The following is a 22,996-nucleotide window of genomic DNA, read 5'->3' as shown; positions in this document are numbered from 1 at the left end:
AACCCACTAATGACACCATACTTTAAATACCCCTTAAAATTGAAAGTGAAGCAAGAAGATATTTTTTTCTTCATTGTTAATTATTTATTACATTAGAAAAAACTCCATTAACAGTTTTACAAATGTCATAAAACTGTATCAAATCACTTTGATGTGTCTATGCTTAATACAATGCTGTAGAAATTTTAAATGTCCAAGTAGTTCAGGTTCACTAAAACATTCCATTACACTCAGTTCCCATTTCATTCTTTGCATTATTATACTTTTTCTGCTGGCCATGAAATAACATTTTAAACAATAAATGTACACTTAATACATTTCTAGAAAAATAATTTTTTCACATATAGGTTTTACGAGGAACCATATCAGCTTTAATTCTTAAAGAGACAGATATTTTTAAAAGAACATATTACACACTTTTTGACTTACCATTATTTTATTAAATTACAACGTATCAGATTGTTTTTTGTACCCGATGAAGGTCAGTTGGACTGAAACGTTGTGGTTTAATAAAATAACACAGAGCAAGACGTTTGTTGTTAATTCAGAGCTTTTTTAAACTAAATGAACATATCTAAAACAAGCTCTCATAGACACAGAATAACATTAGAACTGGGACAGTTTTGCACCCATTAATTTTCCAATACTAAATGAGTTTACATGTATTTTTTTGCCTATCTTTATTCATAGAAAATAAAAACAGATTTTGGTTTTATGCAAAGCACCTGAGTAGAAAGTGAGTCATGTGGGTATAGACATGTTGATTGGCAGCGCCAGCGAGCCCATGATCCTTGTCTGTGTACCACTGAAAGAAGAAAGCATTATATGTATGAGTGTTTCACGACATTGGTCCCACAATTGTCTGTTGCATTTCCCAAGTTGCTCACCATGGCCTCAAAGTCCACCTGCTCCTCAACCAGAGCTTCTGAGATCTCTGCTGCCTGCTGGAAATGGACATTGTCTAGAAAAACAAACCGAACAATAAGGCAGGGTTCCGTTGAAAGGTAACATAGTGGTATGATCATGGCCATTACTTTTGTCAGTGCTGATCAAGTTGCAAGTGTTGGATCTATTTATTTTACATCAGTCTGTATGAATTTGTTGATAATGATAAGTGCTGGTATACTAATGGATTTTCTGCAATAGTATTGGCATTCAATTTAAAAAAGATGAAAAAAGTGTGCTTTACCAACCACATGTAGAAATTCAAACTAGTCTAGAACATTTCAGTTTAGTTTTCTATAACCACATTAATTTTGTTGCACTTTTCCAACGTCAGGAGATGGCTATGAGGAATGCATCTAAAACCTCCTGTTTGAAAAGGCAGGGCTGCAAATGTATTCTGTCACAGCAAATGAAAAATAAACTCTCACACTTATTGTTATTATGTTTTAGGCTTATGTTGCCCCCCAAAATTATAAAATAATAAACAGACACAAACATAGAGGCCTTGTGTTGCTCACCATCGGCTGTTCCATGAACAAGAAGATACTGCACTGATTGGAAGTTCCTGGCCCTGGCAGTTACTGTTGTGTTCTGCACACAGTCAGATTTAATTTTTATGCGTCAACAAAGACAATCGCACAGCTGAAAATAAAGGACAGAGAACTTGATATTCCTGGCTGTGAAACTTACATCGTAACCTTCAGAATTCTGTGAAGGCAATTTCATGTAACGCTCTGTGTAGATGGAATCTGGTACAAATAGACAGATAGTTGCAGATGTTATTATTTCATATCATTAATGGGATTGTAAAAAGTGACAGCAAAAGAAATACCATAATAGCGCCATTTGGAGACTGGAGCAACTGCCATTCCACACTTGAAAACTCCACTGCCAGATCCCAAGACCATGGATGTGACATATCCTCCGTAGGACTGTTGAATATAAAAAACTCATTACTGCAGATCATCTATTGTCTTGAGTACATGCCAAACACATTGACTTGTGAGTGAAACATTAACTTGCACTAAAACATTCTCAATGTGTTTAACCGTTGTGGCGTTTTTGTTTAACACAAAGTCTTCACTACTTACCCATCCCCAAATAGCAACTCTGTCTTTGTCAATGAATCCCATTTTGATGAATTCCCTTGAAAAAAAAAGAGATATGAATTTAATATGGATAAGGGGATGACAAGAACTTCTGCTGATCATTGCCATCATTGACTCGTGATATTTCCGCTACACTAAGTTTCTCTCTAAATGGGAGTCACAGAAACAAGTAAAATCCAGTTTTATCAAACTTGCTGGAGCAAAGAAGGAACCTGTTTGTTTGAGATGCACTGACTTGTCTAAACTCCTCCTCACTTTCCTTACCTGGCTGCTGTTATCTGATCTTCCACCTCTTTGGTTCCCAGGCTTTTGTAAATTTCATACATTAACTTGTCGCCCTGGTAACCGCTCCCTCTTCCGTCAAAGCTAGCAACAATGATTTTCTCAGTGCTTGCCAGGTAGGTGGACCAGTTTACCCTGTAGACGTAGTTTACTTTCTGACTGCATGGACCTGCGTACCTGGAACATCAAGCACATTCAGAATGAGTTTTTTGGCCCTACTTTAAAAAGTCTTTTCGTTTTATTTTTTAAATGAACTCTTACACATCGATCAGTAAAGGGTACTTCTTGGACTCATCAAAGCCTGGAGGCAAAATCATCTGGTACCAGAGATCTGCCAAAAATATGAACATAAAAAGAGTAGTAGGTATAAGACATGTAGTAAAATAAATAATGCAATAATGTACAAATAATAATTTCATGCTGGTCAGAATTGAACCCATGGTACTGCATTTCAGCCACGGAACATTAGGATGCCTGCTCAACCAGAGAGCTACATTATTTTTCATAATTGTTTTTTTTTTCATGACAGTTTTCCAATGGGCCACCTTCAGGGAAGGTTTACCTGCTTAAACCTTCTATCGTGCAAGCTGATGTCCTCTATGTTGACTGGTATTTGGACATCCACTGCTTTTTATTCAAAATGCCAAATTATTCTTTTTGTTTTTGTTTCCAAATTTTGCTAATGGCAGATCATATTTAAAACATGCCTGTCTTTTCCAATAATAAATATAAACAAGTATTAGTGAATGTCATTAATGTAAAAGATATTGCATATATCAGTGCCAGTATCTACCTATTGATCCATTCTCTTCCGTACATTCAACATGGCGGCGCGTGCACACGCAGCGGCTTCTCTCTCTCCCAAACATACTACTTTTTCGTGTTTTTCGTCCTGCAAGTTGCAGTATTTTTGTAAGTCTTTGTCGCGTCTATCTGTGTGCAAGCGAGGATATGCCCGAACACTTCTTCTCGACATCGGAAGAAACAAACTTTTTAAGTTAAACTCTGTGGACATCGAGAAGCTGAAAGATCTGGGTCTGCTCCGAAGGCCTACTCAATCACCGACCCCCACTCCTGCACTTCGCCCACAATGGATGCGCCTCAAGCGGTGTGAGAGGAAGCAGAAGAGGGGTAAGCGTGGTGGCATCCGAGCTAGGCTAGCGGCTAGCCCACACAAACCCGCCATCCCCTCTATCGTTCTGGCCAACGTACGCTCGCTAGAAAATAAACTGGATGACATCCGACTGCTACGTTCATCTCAAAGGAACGTAAAGGACTGCTGTGCTTTTGTGTTCACGGAAACATGGCTTAGCGACAGTGTCCCGGACCGCGCCATTCAGCTCGACCAGCTAACATGCTACCGTGCTGACAGAGTCATCGTCGCGGGAGGTAAGACCCGCGGGGGAGGACTTTGTGTTTACATCAATGATGCCTGGTGTCGCGATGCTGTTGCGGTCTGCAAACACTGCTCACCAGTGCTGGAGTTTATGGTTATTAAGTGCCGGCCATTCTATCTACCGAGGGAATATACAGCCATACTACTGTGCGCTGTGTACATCCCTCCCTCCTCCAATGTCAACAACAGGAGTGAGGCACTGAATGAACTGTACCAGCACATCAGTGAGCAGCAGACAGCCCATCCTGATGCTTTTCTCATCCTGGCTGGAGATTTCAATCATGCAGACTTAAAGTGCGTGTTTCCAAAAATACAACAACACATAGACTTTCCAACAAGGGGAAATAACACACTGGACTTTGTTTACACCACCCAGAGAGGAGCCTACAAAGCTTTTCCCCTCCCCCACCTCGGTGCCTCAGACCATATCACTGTCATGCTAATGCCTGCTTACAGACCGCTCGTTAAAACCACCAAACCGGTTCGTAAGCGGATACAAGTGTGGCCAGAAGGGTCTTCAGAGGCTTTACAGGACTGCTTTAACACCACAGACTGGAACATGTTTAAGCAGGCTGCCACCTATAACAACACCACTGACCTCCAGGAGTACGCAGAGACTGTTACTACCTACATCAACAAGTGTATTGAGGATGTAACAGTCACGAAAACCATAACTGTCCGGGCAAATCAAAAACCATGGATGACAGGAGAGGTCTACAGGCTGCTGAAAGCTCAGAATGTTGCCTTCAGAGATGGAGACGAGGCGAGCCTGAGGACAGCTAGGGCCAACCTTTCCCGTGGCATCAGAGAGGCTAAGAGACAGTACTCCAGGAAAATATCTCATCACTTCAAAGACAGCAGAGACTCACGGAGCCTGTGGCGGGGCATTCAGACCATCACAGATTACAAGCCCCCACCACAGACCTGTGATAGCACTATCCCCCTGCTGAACGAGCTGAATACTTTCTTTGCTCGCTTTGAAGTCCAAAACAGCACCACTGCACAGAAGACCCCACCCCCTCCTGGTGACCAGGTGATGACTCTGTCCCCGGACAGCGTGAGGAGATCCCTCAGCAGGATCAATGCACGTAAAGCTCCGGGTCCTGACAACATTCCTGGTCGTGTACTGAGAGACTGTGCAGTGGAACTCACTGATGTCTTCACAGACATCTTCAACATATCACTCATCCAGGCTGTCGTCCCCACATGTTTTAAAGCCACCACAATCATTCCGGTTCCAAAAAAGTCATCTCCCTCCTGCTTTAATGACTACCGTCCTGTTGCACTTACTCCCATCCTGATGAAGTGCTTCGAACGACTAGTCATGAAACACATCAAGACTGTCCTGCCCCCCTCCCTGGATCCCTTCCAGTTTGCGTATCGGCCCAACCGCTCAACCGATGATGCCATCTCCACTGCACTCCACTCAGCACTCACACACCTGGACAAAAAAGACTCATATGTTCAAATGCTGTTCATAGATTTCAGTTCAGCATTCAACACTATAATCCCCAAACAGCTTACTCAAAAACTGGTCCAGCTGGGGCTCAACACCTCACTGTGCAACTGGCTGTTGGATTTCCTCACCGGAAGACCTCAAGCAGTACGGGTCAGCAGTAATACATCCAGCACCATCATTTTAAACACGGGGGCCCCGCAGGGATGTGTGCTGAGCCCCCTCCTCTTCACTCTGCTGACCCATGACTGCACTCCATCATATAGCTCCAACCTCTTCATCAAGTTTGCGGACGACACAACGGTGGTGGGTCTCATTAGCAACAGGGATGAGACCGACTACAGAAGTGAGGTGAGACGCCTGGCCACGTGGTGTGTTGACAACAATCTCTCTCTGAATGTGGAGAAGACGAAGGAGATTGTTGTGGACTTCAGGAGAATGCACACCCAACATGCTCCTCTGACCATTGACGGAGCGTCTGTGGAGAGAGTGAGCAGCACCAAGTTCTTGGGTGTGCACATCACAGAGGATCTCTCCTGGACGTACAACACCACAGCACTGGCCAAGAAATCACAGCAGCGTCTCTTCTTTCTCCGCAAACTAAGAAGAGCAGGAGCACCAGCCCCCATCATGAACACTTTCTACAGAGGCACCATCGAGAGCATCCTGTCGAGCTGCATCACTGTGTGGTTTGGAGCCTGCAATGCGTCCTGTCATAGAACCCTCCAACGTATAGTGAGGGCTGCAGAGAGGATCATTGGTGTCTCTCTCCCCTCCCTCCAGGACATTTACAGCACCCGTCTCACTAAAAAAGCCCTTTGCATAGCGGCTGATCCCACGCACCCAATGCAAAGCTTCTTCAAGCTGCTGCCGTCAGGGAGGAGACTGCGGAGTCTCCAGGCCAGGACCAGCAGACTGAAGGACAGCTTCATCCATCAGGCTGTCAGGAAGCTTAACTCCCTCCCGATTCTGCCCCCTCTCCCCTCTTCTCCCCTCTTCTCCTCCATGGTCTCACTGAACTCTGTCACATACACACACACACACACACACACACACACACACACACACACACACACACACACACACACACACACACACACACTCTGACTCACTCACTGGCCTGCACCAGTTACCAGTCACTTTGTGGAGCATTGGACTGCCATTACCTCATAAGACTTTGTTGTTATACTATCTCTTACCGTACATTACTAAATCTCCATTTGCACTATTTGCCTATTTGCACTACTCTGCCTGGTTTACACTCAATGTCATTTACCCTTACCTGAATATTGTATATTGTATATTGCATAGCTTTCTTGTTAATTTGTATTGTATTTATTTATTTAAATTTTTACTTTTTAATTATTTTATTTGCATTTTTTAATCACTCTTATATTTAAATGTTCATTTGCTATTTCATCTAGGGTTTGAGAGTAACGAAATTTCTATTCTCTGTATGTCCTGTACATGTGGCAGAATTGACAAATAAAGTTGACTTTGACTTTGACTTTGACTTTATACTTAGCAGAGTTGCAGGGGGGGCTAGAGTCTATCCCAGGTACCATAGGGTGACCCTCGACAGATTGCCAGTCTGTTGCAGGGCTAACCCATGCAAACACAGAGAGAACATACAAACTCCACATAGTAATGCCCTGGGCAGATTGTGGCCTCGGGATCTTCTGGCTGTGAAGCAACAGTGCTAACCACTGCTACTACTATGAATGCTACTATGCATGAAACCCCAGTGCAAGGGGTTACACAAAGAGGATGTGGGACCCATGGAATCTTCGATACCCAGCATCCAAACTGACGGCGAAACAACTAGTAGCTCGGTGTTCCAGCATTCGGAAGAAGGAACTGCTATCACAGCTGGAGATCATTGAGGTACAACAGAAATGCTATGGCAAGGGGGAGCCAGGATGATACGTCATATCATCACCCCCACCTGAGATTGGGTACCAAGCCCCAAATATGATGGAACAACGGGCGTTGAGTGCGAGAGCAGCTGATCTGAAACGTAAGATCATGGTGAAACTGGAAACCTGGACCCTTCCTAGCCAGTTACCAAGACTATGTGAAGTACCCCCTTGAAGGTCTACTAAAAGATGTGAATGCAGCAACAATCCCTACTGCAACCATCAACGAAACCAACCAGCTGATATACACCATGAAATGAGTGATCATGGAGATCCATGGCTACACTGTAAAAAAAAAAAAAATTGTAATATAAAAGTATTTTGCTGTGTATTTTACAGTTTTTTTACTGTTTTTCTAGAATATCATTAAATTTACATAAATAGACTGTCATGTTACATTTCAAATGTAAAATAACATATACTCACTGTAAATGTAATAAAACATAATTTTCTTGTTTTTTAAATATATTTGTCTGTACATATGCATATTTAGATTGTTAAAATACATTCACAAATGTATCATAATTTCACAAAATATTTGTCTGTTATTTGAAAGATTGAACAGTTAAATTCAAATGTAATACTATGGAAAGATATATAAAATGATTCTTATAAACTTTTTTTCACATCAAATAATGTTATTTAGGGCGATCGTGGCTCAAGAGTTGGCAGTTCGTCTTGTAATCAGAAGGTTGCCAGTTCGAGCCCCGGCTCAGACAGTCTCGGTCGTTGTGTCCTTGGGCAAGACACTTCACCTACCACCTACTGGTGATGGCCAGAGGCGCCGATGGCGCGATATGGCAGCCTCGCTTCTGTCAGTCTGTCCCAGGGCAGCTGTGGCTACAACTGTAGCTTGCCTCCACCAGTGTGTGAATGTGAGAGTGAATGAATAGTAGAATTGTAAAGCACTTTGAGGGTCTCGAAAAGTGCTATATAAATGCAATCCATTATTATTTAAACCAACTGTTAACTGTATATTTCTGTACATTTAAGTATTATTATTCATATTGCCGCATTCATTGACCTTGTTTATAGGTAATTTCATTGTTTAATCACATTAAAAGGTTCCTAATTTAATGTTTAAAAGCACTTGAAAAAGGCAAAATCCCATGTAAAATTAGGGCAACAAACTGTATTGTCATTACTGAAAATAACCGTGTTTTTATGAGAAAGTTATTATCTGTTATTTTATGGTATTATTTTGGCGCCCCAGCTGCCAGAATATTACTGTTTTTTCAGGATTTAATTTTTACAGTGTACAAGATGATGGAGAAGGACACTAGAGGCCAAGATCACGGTATCACGGAGGTGCTATGAAGAAAGGGTTGCTTAATAAATATAGCAGGCTGCCCCTACCTGAGGCCATGGAAACTACCAAGCAAAGACTCACAGACACTTGAAGAGATGCTGGCCAAAGGAGGCAATAGAAGCCACTGACATCAAGATCAGGAAGCTTGCAACCATGCCTGGAGGGTTTCACCCCAAGTCCAGCACCCTAAGGCTGTACGCTAAGTGGTAGGAAGGAGGTTGGGGACAAGTGAGTGTCAGCACCACAGTCCAGGATGAAACAATGAACATCCACATCAGGAAGATGGCTCGAACCGACCACATGCTCAGTGAATACCTCAGGTAGCAGAAACCCAAGAAAGAGGAGCAAGAGGAGGAACCATCATGTAAGGAGAAGCCCCTGCATGGTATGTACCAGCGGCAGATAGAGGAGGTGGCTGACATCCAGAAATCCTACCAGTGGCTGCTGGACAAAGCTGGACTGAAAGACAGCACAGAGGCACTAATCATGGCAGCACAGGAACAAGCTCTGAGCACAAGATCCATAGAGGCTGAGGTCTATCACACCAGGCAAGATCCCAGGTGAGGCTGTGTAAAGATGCTCCTGAGACAATCCAGCACATAACAGCAGGGTGCAAGATGCTAGCAGGCAGGGGATACATGGAACGCCATAACCAAGTGGCCGGCACAGTATACAGAAACATCTGTGCAGAATATGGCCTGGAAGCCCCGAGGTCAAAATAGGAGACACCCCCTAGGGTGGTGGAGAATGACCAAACTAAGATCCTGTGGGACAAGATACAGACGGACAAAATGGCGGTGGCTAACCAACTGGACATAGTAGTGGTGGACAAGCAGAGGAAGACGGCTGTAGTGATAGAGCTAGCGATACAGAATGACAGCAACATCAGGAAGAAGGGAGATGAGAAGCTGGAGAAGTACCAAGGGCTCAGAGAAGAGCTTGAAAAGATGTGGTGGAGGGTAACAGTAAGAGGTGGAGGTAACAGTGGCAATTGGAGCGCTTGGTGCAGTGACCCCCCAAGCTAGGCAAGTGGCTCCAGCAGATCCCAGGACCAACATCTGAGATCTGTTTCTGCGAACATCAAAAAAAAATAAACATACTAGATTTGTAATTGACCCAGATACTCTAATGAAAGGGATTTTAAGAATTTTATCTCATGTTTAAAAACATCTACAGTGTAGTGGGGTTGAGGTTTAAAATGGGCAAAGCCAACTGCATATGGTTCAAGATTATGCTTATCCGTTGCCATTGACGAAATATTCTGGCAATCTAATTGTGTAAAAAAAACAAAAGCTTTCTGCAGGGTCGTTGTTTATTATTGCTATTGGATTATCATTAGAGAGTATAGTCAAAAATGTTATCAGCTCAAAATGAAACTGATGGGGAAAGTCTTAAAGGAAAAATTATCATTTCTGCATTCACTTACTGTATTCGCCCAATTTGATGGTGCCTTGACGCATGGTTGGCATTTGAATACCAGAAATCATGCTCACAAATTCCTTGTTGTCTTCCAAAACTCTTTGCTCTACAAATGTACAAATACAAGAAAGTTATTGGAATACTTTTTTTTTCTGGACTGCAGAACCAGTTGCATACTGTAACTTACCTCTGTTGTTTATGTTATCCATGAGAGAATAGAAAGGAGTGCCAGGACCTTTGAGTAAGGAATATGATGATATAATTAACTCAAATTATCTAAAAACTCTAGAGAGAATAAGAGGTAGGTTTTTACGAATTAGAAAGAGAATAAAACTGACCACTGCAGCTCATGCGGTAATAGGAGGCATTGTGGCTGAAGTAAGCGGAGTTATACCAACAGTTTTCACGTAGATTACACGTCAGACACTTGGTTTCTTGTTGTGTCCGCCTAAAACACATAAAAATGCCCACATAGCAATTCTTATTGAATTTCTTAATGAAAGATAAAGGATAAAACATGAAAATCATTATTCTTACTTGTACACGTTTCTTCCTCCTGGCTTGCCACCCTCTTCATTACTTGAAAAATATCTGAGGAGTAATCGGTAAGAATGAGTGAGGCAGGAGTTTTAAGAATGTAGCAAAGTAGGAATAAAGCTTGAAGGACACTAGTATGGAGACTTTAGAATTCTTAATTATAATCAGTGGCAATCAGACAATACCAAAACCCACATGGCCCCATGTAAAAAAGTGATTGCCCTCTAAACCTAATAATTGGTTTGGCCACTCTTATCAGCAAAAACTGCAATCAAGCATTTGCGATAATTGGCAGTGAGTCTTTTACAGCACTGCGGAGGAATTTTGGCCCACTCATCTTTGTAGAATTGTTGTAATTCAGCCACATTAGAGGGTTTTCAGATATGAACCACCTTTTTAAGATCACGCCACAGCATGTCAATCTGAGTAAGGTCAGGACTTTGACTAGGCCACTCCAAAGTCTTCATTTAGTTTTTCCTTCAGAGGTGAACTTGCTGGTGTGTTTTGGATCATCAAGATGATTTTTTTTTTCTTCCAAAATTGACACGAGCCTTTATCTTCCTTTTTCCTAGCAGCGGTTTTTGTCTCAGAACTCTGCAGGCCATTTTGTGTCTTTCGTATTGTGGAGTCACAAACACTGATTGTACCTTTATTAAGTTAGGCCTGCAGTTATTTGGATGTTTTTCTGGGGTCTTTTGTGACCTCTTGGCTCAGTCACCGCTGTGCTCTTAGGATAATTTTGGTCGGCCAGCCACTCCTGGAAAGGTTCTCCCATGTCCCATGTTTTTGCCATTTGTGGATAATGGGTCTCACTGTTGTTTTGCTAGAGTCCCGCAGCTTTAGAAATGGCTTTATAACCTTTCCAGACTGAGAGATTTGTTTCTCATTTGTTCCTGAATTTTCTTGGATGGCAGCATGATGTCTGGCTTTTGATGATCTTTTGTCCAACTCCTTTTTGTCAGGCAGGTCCTGTTTATGTGATTTCTTGATTGAGAACAGGTGTGACAGTAATCAGACCTGTGTGTGGCTAGAGAAATTGAATTGAGCTATCCAAAGATGTGATACACCACAGTTAATTTCTGCTATAACAGAGGGGGCTAACCACTTTTTCACATAGGGCCATTTATATTTTGTCTACGGAGTCCTGCACTTGGGTTCTCACTCTACCTGCCACACAGCTAGCTGATGACCAAAAACAAAATTTGAAGACACCGTGTGCATCTATTACATTAACTGCAAGCAATTAAATGACTAGATTGGGGATGTCAAACTCATTTTACATTGCAGGCCACATACAGCTCACTTTAATCTTAAGTAAGCCAGACCAATTAAACTACACGATAAATGAGCAAAATTACAGACAAAGTTGTGGGTAAAAACAGCAACTTTTCTGATATATAACTGTTTAATTGTTGGTGGTGGCAGTGTTGGTACTTGTTATGATGATAGTGGTGGTGGGGAAGGGGAGGTCTGTATCAATAGGAAATGCTGCAAAACTTGTGAAAAGACAGTTAAAACTTCAGTGCACTCTTTTAAAATTTCTAAAGCTTTTCAGTGGGCCGGATTTAGTCTGTGGCAGGTTGATTCTGGCCCCCGGGCCTTATGGTTGACAACCCTGTAGGAGATGATTTGACTTACACACTATCTGTTGTGGCTTTCAGAATGTCAATAACTTCCCATTCTCCAGAAGTGATGGCTGTAGCCTTGCCCTGCATGAATACAGAATATGTGTGGGTGGTTAACATGTCACAAAAAAATGATTCATAAAGATTCATAAAAGATATTGTGCAAGACAAAAGAAAGACTAGCCAGCAAAAATATTTCAGTACTCATACACCCACCCCAACCACATGATGGATGTGCTTGTATTGCTGGGTGTCACTCATGAGCAGGTAATAGCTGTTCTTATCTGTGGCAAAAACTGGTTCTGATGGAGAGAACTAAAGAACAAGCGTGTTATTATTTATTCTTTTATGCCTTTTCTATGCAATTCATTCAAGTCAGCACACTTTTAATTTTAATATTAATTTTATTTCAGTACCCTGAAATAAATGGTTGTAAGCAAATGTTATCCAACAGTCAGTAGGGAACTATTTTCTGCAGTGGATTAATACACATACAGTGTTCTACTGAGTGTTTCTGCAGCACTGTCTGTTGACAGTCAGACAGTCAGAGCAACAGCGTGACTCACTTTGATGTAAGCACAATACTCGTCATTGTGGGAGTAGTCTTTCCATGGAATGTATTACATTAAAACATTTACATATTTAATACCTATTTAACATTTAACAGTGTAGTGACCATACCCGTCCAATCCAGCCAGTGCTTGCCACCTCCAGATGCTGTGAAAAGATGTTAAAACTTGTGTTTATTGTCGTTCTAAGCTACAGTTTAGAGTACAACACACCAGCCTTATCGGCTCAGCAGCTTTAAACCCAGAGAGCACAAACAGACATTGTGACTGGGAACTGAATTTTGAAACTCTTTAGCCAACAAATTAGGAAAATCTCTAAATGGCAGGGTTGCTCTTTCACATTTTTACATAAACGGAAATAATTAGCAGCCCTTTAGCTAAGTGGAATGCCACAAGAAACTCTGCTGCACCAAGTTAACACTTTCGACTAGCTTTTGTCACGGTTTATATGAAGATATTCCAGAATAGATTTTTAGATCTTTAAAAGTTTATTTTATCCACAGGCATGAATGTATTACACTGCAGCATTTACATACATGACTGTATTTAGTATATAAGTCTGGACTACAGAAAATATTTTTGGACTAGATTTTTTCCTTATAAAACTAGGGATATAGGATGGAAGATGCATTCCAGATCATATTCTACTTCAGTTGTGCAAATTTCCAGTGGATTTGACATACATAACCATTGAGCTCTAAGTTATTTAGAGTAAATCTAGGGATATATTGAACAAATAGTCTTTTGTTCATACTTTAGATAAAAAGATCAATTTTTTATGTGATTTAACATGAAGCATGTCAAAAAACTCTAGTCTCAGTCAGCAAAATCTTAGTGGTTTTCACAAAGTTATGGACTCAAAGGTAGGAAAAAGTTTATACATTTTTGTTTTACCTCATAAGTATTCCATGTGAATCCATTAAAGCTGTAGATCTGAAGGATGAGATGGTTTTGTACTCTCTTTAGCCACTGGACAGCTAGACGCTCATCACTCACCCAGGTTACAGTAGACAAGTAGTGCTCACTGAAGTGAAACAAAAAGAACAGTTAAAGTTCAACATTTTGTTTTTGGATATTTGTGGAAGAAATGATATATTAGAAAGTGTTAGATTACACTGAGCCAAATGAGTCTGGAACAACAACTTCAGAGATTTTTGTTGCATTGTCAGTGTCCACGACAAATAGCTTCACTGTGGGATTGGGAGTTCCTGGCTGCAAAGACAAAAGAATATAAGATAACAGACAAAAGCCAACACTAATTACTGATGTATGTCTTCAACAAAACAGCAAATGTGCTACCTTTGGATATGGAATAGAAACAGTGCTGGGGTACTGGTTTTCACCATACCACGAGTATTCAATAGTGTGGACCCCAGTGTCATTAAACTCAGCGTAAGCCAAGTTCTTTCCTCCAGGTGACCACCAGAGACCTTGGTTGGATGAGAACATTTCCTCTGGAACGATGAACGTATGAAGCTGTGTTAGAAGATCTTTTACAGCTTATGGTGTAGTAAAGCAGCATGGTTTCATGTTGTCACAGTACAATAGATCGATAGATCGATATGTGTTTGGGGTTTTTTATACTTCTTGAAATGTGACTGTAAAAACACAAACATTCTTCTAAATGAATGGGAACATTTGAGGCCTACTGCTGTCTTAGAAAATCTAAGACAGAAGAGAAATGACTGATATTATAGTGTAAAAATATTTTTTTAAAGTACAGACATATTAGCAAAACATCCTTTGTATGTATTCTACTGTACAGTAATTAGTCAAAATCATCAATTACATTATAATAAAATATCTGTCATGAAACGCTGTGTGGCAGGCAGGAGTAGGACCCAAGATGCAGGCACTCAGACTCAAAGGATGAACTCAAAAAACTCAGCTTTATTTGCTGACAGGGGAAAGCATACAAAACTGAACTGGGAAATATAAGCTTACACTTGACAGTAAGGCACACAAGGAAACACACAGTTTGAGGGACAACGCAACACTGACTCAGAGAAACACAGGGTTTAAATACACTGGGAAGTAACGAGGGGAATGAGACACATAAGGAGGGCACAGCTGGGAGAAATCAGGACTGACGAGACAAGCAAAGCAGGACGCATTCACATAAGACACAGACCTTCAAAGTAAAACAGGAAGTATGACACAGCGACGCGAACTTGACACGGTGGAGACAGCAACTAAGAAACACAGAGACATAAACCATAAGGCAGAGGACTCTAAGAACCGAAAGACACAGAGGGAAACTCAAACATGCAGACACAGACATACACAGAACAGAGGGGACACAGAGAAACATGAAGGGCAAGGGATCGAAACTAGAAACCATAGAATAACTCACACAAGTACAATAATACAAAAATCACAAAGAACTAAACATGCTGGATCAGGAGACCCAGGGCCCTGACAATATCATTCAAACCAGAAGGGCACTCGGTCTAAGACCATACCACTACAGTGCTCAAAGACCAGCGTTGCTCCTTTGTCCTTGCTCTGCATTTCCACTTCATTAATAATTAAAAAAAGTTTGACAATAAAAAAACAGAGACTGTTCACCTACAAAATAAAAATCTCTCCTTTTGAAATGTGTTGGTCTCAGCAGTAAGGCACAACTTTTACTTTAAAGATTTCTGGTCTTTGTTATAGTTTAATACTGCTCGGTGGTTGGTTACAGAGTGTTCGCTAACAAGGTTGTATCTTCCACTGCAAACTACTGTAAAGGTAGTTGCATAATATGCTAGCAATCAAAACAATCACAAGGAGGTTGTTGGTGCAGCAACCTATTTAGAATTAAAATAGATTTAAAAAACATTTCACCCAAACAATGGAACCATCACACCAGCCAGCAAACACCTCTCCATCTGAGTTTTCGCTTTTCTCACTAAAAGTTTCCAGTGAGTTCACAACTGATCTGAGGACTAAACTTTGTATGATATCTAAATGCTAGTCAAGTATGACATCCTTTTTATTACTAATTGTGGTGGTGGCGTAGTCTGTGCCGCTGCTGCAGGGGAGGCGTGATGAGCTGATGCAGTTTCGGTGTGTCAGCCTGTATTTTCCCACAGCGGCGCCACAGACCACGCCCCACCACGCCCCACCACACTAATGTTGTCTTTTTGTGCTTGAATAATGTCTTTATGTACCTGTATTTATCATATGGTATGGTCTAATATTAATATAAAATGGTTTATTTACATGTGATATTAAAATTTCAAATGTCTGTATCAGGATACGTATAGAGTTGATCAGGGTCTCTTCCTGGAGACACAGGACACAGCTACTTGTGTAACAGTAAGAAGCAAGTTTCCTCATGCAAACACTGAAAGTAAATGAGTCATATATCTTCCACTTACCCTCATAAACCCAGTCTGGGATTCCATTTAAAATCTTATTTTCCTCGCCATTGAATGTGACTTGTTGTGATGTAGAGTTGGGGCTGGTCTTTATATACACATTATTGTTCCAAACAAAGGCCTAGAAAAACAAATAAAGAAAAGTCAAGAGACAAAACCCAAATATCTATCTATCTATATATATATATATATATATTTGTCAGGGGCTCGAGGGTGACGCGCTCGTGGTTGGGTGTTAGACCATCAGGCTCAGCTAGGCACAGCCTGAAGAGGAGATGATGGTCCCACCCTATGTAAGCCCGACCAGTAACTGAACCGATAAGTTCCAGTCTGGAGCCTTCATCTGTGAGACGTGAGGAGCAGGGGTAAGTATTCTTGTATCCTCTCAGATTGCTGCCAGTACATTGGAGTTTTTGCTAATATTGCTTCCCTGTGTCTTCGGGTCTGCAAGCTGGAGTTATGTACCAAACAACAGTTCAGAGTACCCAGCCTTGGAGGACTCACTGAGGGGGGTGCTAAATGGTGCTTGATCTGGGGACCCCTTCGTCCTACTAAAAGACTTCAGTTGGGCAATGAGAGTGAGACCTGAAGGGGCATGACTGGTCTGAACCTGAGTAATGTTCTGTTATTTGACTTCTGTGCAAACCAGTTTGTCGACAATTAACATCTCATCATGTTCATCTTTGTGTTCATACCTAAATACTAAAGCAAAGATTGTATGTGTTTCGTCATTAGGACAGAAATGTGTAATAATAATTAGAGATGGCACGATACCACTTTTTTATGTCCGATACCGATACCGATATCATAAATTTGGATATCTGCCGATACCGATATGAATCCGATATAGTGTTTTTTAATCAACAAAACTGTTTTTTAAATATCTTGCTGCATTTTGTATAAGTTCATACTCAAGTTTAAAACAACAACTACACTAAAGCTATTCTGTTATACCTGTATGCAAAAAAAAATATTTCATAGTTCAGCAATACTGATCAATCTAATAAACTTAAACCTACACCATCCTCCCTATTCTGGTATTTTAAAGAGTACTTAGCGTAAATATTAAGCAACCTAACTAATAGGGTTCCAACTCCCAGCAACAACAAAAATAAATAAATAAAAAATAGGGAACCACCCTCCACCTCATGATGCTTAATCGACGTAATCAACCTTAATTTGATGCAGTGTGAAAAAAAATGCACAGAAATCAATTATTTTTCAAGAAATATTAAATAGATTCAACATCTTTCTTCAACAAAATTGCAGACTGCACAGATGGTACCTTCCCAAAGGAAAAAGTACCATAGCTTACTAGGGTATATTAGACTTAATAGTCACTATATACAGTAATTGACTTTAGAAGAGAGACGGAGTCCCGACAGAAAAGCCGATCAGCTGATCATTAAGCAGTTTCATGATTGAAGTAGCAGCGAGAAGAGGCAGTCGCTTGTTAAGCTTAACGCAGGAATGCTTTACAAACATTCAGAGATGGACTTACACACTTGCTTTACTTCTCTCGGGATAACTTTGTCGGAGATGAAATGCCGGGTTGCTAGCTACAGGTCCCGCATGCCACAGCCGCTCTATCACGTGATGCATACTGCTCCGACGTGCTAACGTTCTGAGGTGAGTTACGGCGTGTTGCAAGTTTTGTGAGGTGCTTTCGTGATATTTAATGGATCGGATTACATTTTTTATTTTTCTCCGATATCCGATCCAGTAATTTAGGTCAGTATCGGACCGATACCGATACGTAATATCGGATCGGTCCATCTCTAATAATAATGTATACTTTATTGATCCCCGTGGGGAAATTCCTCTCTGCATTTAACCCATTCACTCAGTGAAGGAGTGGGCAGCCATTGGGTGCCCGGGAAACAGTGTGTAGGGACAGTACCTTGCTCAGGGGTATCTCAGGGTAGTTGTTCAGGGGAATCGAACCCCCGACCTTCCGATCACGGGGACACCACTCCACCTACTACCTACTGCACCACTATTTCTGAGGCTACTAGAGCTGTGGCTGCAAGTTGGTTGGTGTTTGTCATGGTGGTAAACCCCAAACTTGAAGGTGGACACTGGAGGTGAAGGGAACCATCAAGCTAACAAAGGAGTTCTATCTGGTTTGGCTAGCCTGTGGGAGGTAGCTGATGGATATCAGCAGGCCAAGCAGAATGGAACTTGGGCAGTGGCTGAAACAAAAACTCCAGTGTGGGAGAAGTTTGGTAAGGCCATGGAAAAAGACTTTTGGTCTGCCACAAAACGATTCTGGCAAAGTGTCAGGCGACTTAGGAGGGGAAAGCAGTGCTCTACTCACATGGTGTATAGTGCAGGTGGGGTGCTGTTGACATCAACTGATGATAATGGTGATTCTAACCCTTTGCTACAAGCCATTTGGTCCTTGGTGAGAGCTCGGTCTGCATCGCTGGCAATAATTGCTGGCATTAACTTGTTTCCAGCGGATGTTGGACTCTGCCAGAACTTCCCATTGTCACCGATTCTGTTTGTAATCTTTATGGGCAGAATATCTAGGCTGAGCCAAGAGGTGGGAAGCTTTTATTTTATTGGTTTCAGAATTTCAACTCTGCTTTTTGCAGATGATGTGGCTTCATTGGGTGGTGTACTCCAGCTCACACTACAGTGGTTCACAGCCAAGTGTGAAGTGGCAGGAATGACAATCAGCACCTCCGAGTCTGACGCCATGGTCTTCAGAAAAGACATCCCTGACCCACCACATAAAGTATCTCGAGGCTTGTTCATGCTTTAGGGAAGAGGGCAGTGAGAGACTGACAGACAGACCAGTGATGCAGGTACTGCACGAGTCTGTTGTGGTGAAACGAGAGCCCAAAATGGATGGATGGGAGGACTTCGAAAAGGTTGTACATGATAATCTTTTACCCACTTCAAAACAGAAGTTTCATTCAAAATTAAGCCTGCAATCATCTGTCTTTCCCTGAACTTACCAGTTTGTTCCCTTCAGGGGCCCAGGCAAAGTACTGGACTTTATCAGGAATGTCAGAGGGTGTGATAAATGTGCTGAAACAGATTTAAGCATACATTTTACGAAGTGCCTGTAACTGAAGTTGTGAATTATGTCGGTGATATAAATATATATTTAAATAGAGGAAGCCAAAATCTTCTTTGTAGTTGAAAAAAAAAGTTACTCACTCTGACTCCCGGTCATAAAGTGAATATGAAGCTGTAAATGAATGTCTCCACAGCTAATGGGACAAATACAAAGTAAGGTAGTTTATCATTTAAAAACTTTGAATATAAATCAGTTTAGAAATGAATCAGATGTGAATAAAGGTACTTTACCTTGGAGTAGTTGCTCATGAATGCAACGTATCGGCGGTCAGCTGACAGCTGGTAATCATAGGCATTTTTGTCTATCTGTTTGTTGAACAGAGAGATTGTAAGCATTTCATAGACACCTCCTCAAAGTCTTGCATACAAACAACACAGCATCTGTATGGAAGCTGTGTGCTATAAGCTTTAAAAGAAGGCTATGGATGCACATGAGAAGGATGTCTTACAAATCTGTCTTTGCTCAAGAAGTCTGATATCTTGTCTGTTGCGACGTCATAGAGGAACACTGAGCCTTCTGACGTATGCAGATATTCATGATCTATGGTGGAAGATGAGAAAGATGAAAGCACACCCTTAAATATTCTACTTACAAGGGAAAATGTGTGTTAAAGAAAAGAGTTACTAAATGACTGATTACCGTGATAAAAGGCAGTTGACACAGTCATATAGATAATAATCTCAATATGGACCAACGTTTTCTCATGATTGTTAAATTGGAAAAACTGCTACTACTACTTTATGGAAATGAACTTTAACTTGCTGTAGTGCTCTAATCTAGCTATAGCTACTACTTGATTTATTCACATGCTACAGTTATGCTTAAACATACCCAAATGTATGGGTTAGAATTAGGGTTAGACCCTATGGTGGGTTAGCTCTGAGAGGGTTAAAACCACTGGTACCAAAATCATAGTAGCACCAGATTTAGCACCAGGGGTTAGTTATCCACTGGGAACATGAATGCAAAAGTATGAAAAAGTACTTGTGATCCATGTAGATGCATGGCCAAAACCAGCTTGAAAAAAGAGAAAAAACGTGCTGTTCTGGTTTCAGAACAAGTGAATTAGGCAGGTCAGAGCTGTCCTTATTAATATTACTGCATTCTAGGTTATTTGGTTCCATATACTGGGTAACTAAATACGTGCCAATAATTTCATGTGCCTCAGTGAGTCAGTAACACAAAGTGGATTTTTGGAGATATAAATTATCCTGTCTCATAACATATTTACAGTCCGGGAGACAATAACTCAGTGTCATCATGCCCCACACTTTCTTTCTTTCTTTTTTTTTTTAAAATACAGGTTAATTACATCACCCACCAGAAATCCACCTCATGTTGTAGGATTTGGGTTTCAGTGAGCTGTTGAAGACGTCCTCAAGGGTGAAAGATCTAATGCTGGCCTCATCGTTCTTTTCTGAAACACGTGTTTGGAAAAGTTAGGAGCTGCCAAGCACTTGAAGATCACATGTTACAGATATAATATCTACCCCCCCCCCCCCCCACACACACACACACACACACACACACACTCACATTATGATGCTCAGCAATGAGATAAGCTAAGAGCTGTAGAGGCTGTAACTGATAACGGCAAGTGGGATGTCGCTTACGTTAATGTGTAATAATGGAAATTGTCAAAGTGGGTACAGAATGGGTTTGGATTTAAAGGTATGCATATGGGGTGTCAGAGAAACGTCATTGCGACTTTAATCACACTTATAAATGTGACTTCGCTCGTTTCTTAGGTGGCAACGTGACTCCTGATGAGCTAAATGTTTTCTTTCAGTGTTTTTAGAGAAGTGTTAAGTGACAACGGTCCAAACAACGCGCAATGACGCGCGCGTAAAATACTTTCTGACAAATGTGTTTAACGGTAAAGCAGAGATGACGCCAGTGTGTGAAGCATTTCATAACAAAGACTCACCATTAAGAAATATAGCCGTGGGGACCGCTATCAAAACGACGACCACAGCTGCCCCACAAATTCCGAGGAGCACCTTGGCAATGGAAACCTGTTCGAAGGGACAAAAGTCAGAAAGTGCAAACGGTTCCGTGTGAAGCATTCCATACGCATAACAACGACGTGTGAGTATTAACAAACCACCACCAACCATTGTTTCTGGCCGTAAAGTGAAGTATACAACCGATATCGCTCCGAATCACAACTTCATCGATCCAGTGCCACACGCGCAGAGAGCAACAAAGTTATGTGACACATTGGTTTGTTGTTAAATATTATCTCAGCTCAAGTTTCAAAGGTGAGACAGAAAATGTCCAGCGGAGTAAAGTTCGTCAGGTTTTATGATGCACAACAGTTTTGAGGAAGTATGTTACCCAGCTGTTCCCCAATTTGTCCGCTATTCAGAAAATTGTTCCTCTCATTCAGCATGTGGAGCAAAATGCCATTTCACTTAAATATAAGAACACATATCGTGTCTGTAAACACTTTTTGTTTTGTTCAAGGCTGCAATTATCAGTTTAGTCTGTTACTCTGTTTTGCAATTGCCTGAAATGACAAAATTAATATCTTGTTTGATTAGTTATTTTCCTGTTCATACAGAAAGAGAAAATTATGCTTGTTAGACAGGGACGTTTGCCAGGAAAAAAGGAAAAAACGGATTAACGGTTTACAACTATGACTAAACAGAGTGTAGAAATAAATATTAAATAACGTCATTTTACCTCTCAGGACCTGGCGTCCACATATGTGGACATCACATTTTGGGTTGTCTAGACCAAAATACTAAATTTTGCTCTACAAGGGCCCAATATCCACATACGAAGACTGTATACTACCACTGTTCTATCGAAATTTAAAACGAATGTCCTCATATGTGGATATCATTTTTCCCAGAAACAAAAATCAGGTAAAAAGATAATACTTTGTTTTTACATTCATCAGGTCCCAATCAGCCCAAATAGCAAAGAGAAATTAAAAATGCATGCCATGAAAGAGTTACGAGGTTAAAGAAAACGGATTATTTTCATATATTATGAACTACAAAAGATGATCACATAGCACCCGATATATATTAATTCCTGCAATTGTGTTATTAAATACGATTTAATACTGTGAAGGCTATTAAAAAAAAAAGCTTAAGCCAAACTGTACTTGAGCATCCTTATTATGTGCCAAAATCTATTAAAAATATTTCACTGCTTTGATAGCCAGATAGTCACCATTGCTATCACTGGCTATGCTGCTATTGTGGCTAACTCAGTCAAGCTAAGTTGTAGCATTATATATGCAGTGTCATTATAATGTCCTGAGAGTTCATTCATAAAAATCAAACAAACACAAGCTATTCATATTGAACCACCATCCTGTATGACAAGGAATAACTTTTTGTTAGCTCTCATATTGCACTGCATATGCTGTCCACCACTTTACATGACTGTCAAAATTATGTCTTAGATGCATCCACCATATAGTCCCTTCTGTAGTGCATGGTAAGAGTCCCCCAGCCCTATGCAATGCAATAAGTACGGAGGAATGAAAAAGTTATAAAAAAAAAGTGATTTTACATTCTCTGCTCAGATGTATTTGTCTAACAGCTGTACAAATAACACTATCTATTCTATATATGTACACACACACACACACACACACACACACACACGTATATATATATATTTTTTTCTTTTTTTTCAGTCAGTGTGACTCTCAGAAATACAAGTTTAGGGTTTTTTTTAGACATTATTTCCACTGACTGTGCAAGTCTTCCTCTTTGCACACGACACTGACCAGTCTGAAAATGCTAAGAGCCCATTAAAGGCTTAACAAATATAAAGCTGTGCCTTTATGAGGAATAGACATCATATTCTGCACTTATTTTCCTCATACCGGACATCCTCAGCAAACAAATAGACAGTGGATGTCTTCCCTAATGCAGCATGGTTTGTTTGAAGAGTGTTACTTCACAGATGCCTCCATTTAGCTGACACTCAGCCTGACTAAAATCGTTTATATGTGTCAT

General features: G+C 40.8%; 1 protein-coding gene across 3 annotated transcripts in view; it reads right to left on the bottom strand.

The window, feature by feature from the left end:
* Window positions 1-57: 57 nt before the first annotated feature.
* Window positions 58-22,996, bottom strand: part of dpp4 (dipeptidyl-peptidase 4) — a 28,420-nt gene continuing 5,481 nt past the window's right edge. The window contains exons 1-26 of one of the 3 annotated variants that reach the window (XM_040014884.1): window positions 21,131-21,459; window positions 20,944-21,031; window positions 20,338-20,433; window positions 19,465-19,556; window positions 19,247-19,321; window positions 19,097-19,149; window positions 18,892-18,964; window positions 15,929-16,049; window positions 13,863-14,017; window positions 13,678-13,775; window positions 13,458-13,587; window positions 12,676-12,711; window positions 12,211-12,309; window positions 12,008-12,078; window positions 10,370-10,423; window positions 10,171-10,280; window positions 10,020-10,067; window positions 9,840-9,938; window positions 2,598-2,667; window positions 2,319-2,513; window positions 2,037-2,091; window positions 1,778-1,877; window positions 1,636-1,694; window positions 1,464-1,536; window positions 888-961; window positions 58-805 (exon numbers count right to left, since the gene is read on the bottom strand). In XM_040014884.1, coding sequence (XP_039870818.1) covers window positions 713-805; window positions 888-961; window positions 1,464-1,536; window positions 1,636-1,694; window positions 1,778-1,877; window positions 2,037-2,091; window positions 2,319-2,513; window positions 2,598-2,667; window positions 9,840-9,938; window positions 10,020-10,067; window positions 10,171-10,280; window positions 10,370-10,423; window positions 12,008-12,078; window positions 12,211-12,309; window positions 12,676-12,711; window positions 13,458-13,587; window positions 13,678-13,775; window positions 13,863-14,017; window positions 15,929-16,049; window positions 18,892-18,964; window positions 19,097-19,149; window positions 19,247-19,321; window positions 19,465-19,556; window positions 20,338-20,433; window positions 20,944-21,031; window positions 21,131-21,133 — 2,220 coding nt within the window. In that variant the 5' untranslated portion in view covers window positions 21,134-21,459 and the 3' untranslated portion in view covers window positions 58-712. Of the gene's footprint in view, window positions 806-887; window positions 962-1,463; window positions 1,537-1,635; window positions 1,695-1,777; window positions 1,878-2,036; window positions 2,092-2,318; window positions 2,514-2,597; window positions 2,668-9,839; window positions 9,939-10,019; window positions 10,068-10,170; window positions 10,281-10,369; window positions 10,424-12,007; window positions 12,079-12,210; window positions 12,310-12,675; window positions 12,712-13,457; window positions 13,588-13,677; window positions 13,776-13,862; window positions 14,018-15,928; window positions 16,050-18,891; window positions 18,965-19,096; window positions 19,150-19,246; window positions 19,322-19,464; window positions 19,557-20,337; window positions 20,434-20,943; window positions 21,104-21,130; window positions 21,460-22,996 lie in introns of those variants that run through there. The other 2 variants (XM_040014883.1, XM_040014882.1) reach the window with 2 other exon arrangements.

Source organism: Simochromis diagramma, unplaced genomic scaffold (genome assembly GCF_900408965.1).
Source record: "Simochromis diagramma unplaced genomic scaffold, fSimDia1.1 OVJJ01000680.1, whole genome shotgun sequence".
NCBI classification, from domain to species: Eukaryota; Metazoa; Chordata; class Actinopteri; order Cichliformes; family Cichlidae; genus Simochromis; species Simochromis diagramma.
The sequence above is the reverse complement of the archived record's forward strand: the minus strand, read 5'-3'. Positions and strand labels throughout refer to the sequence as shown.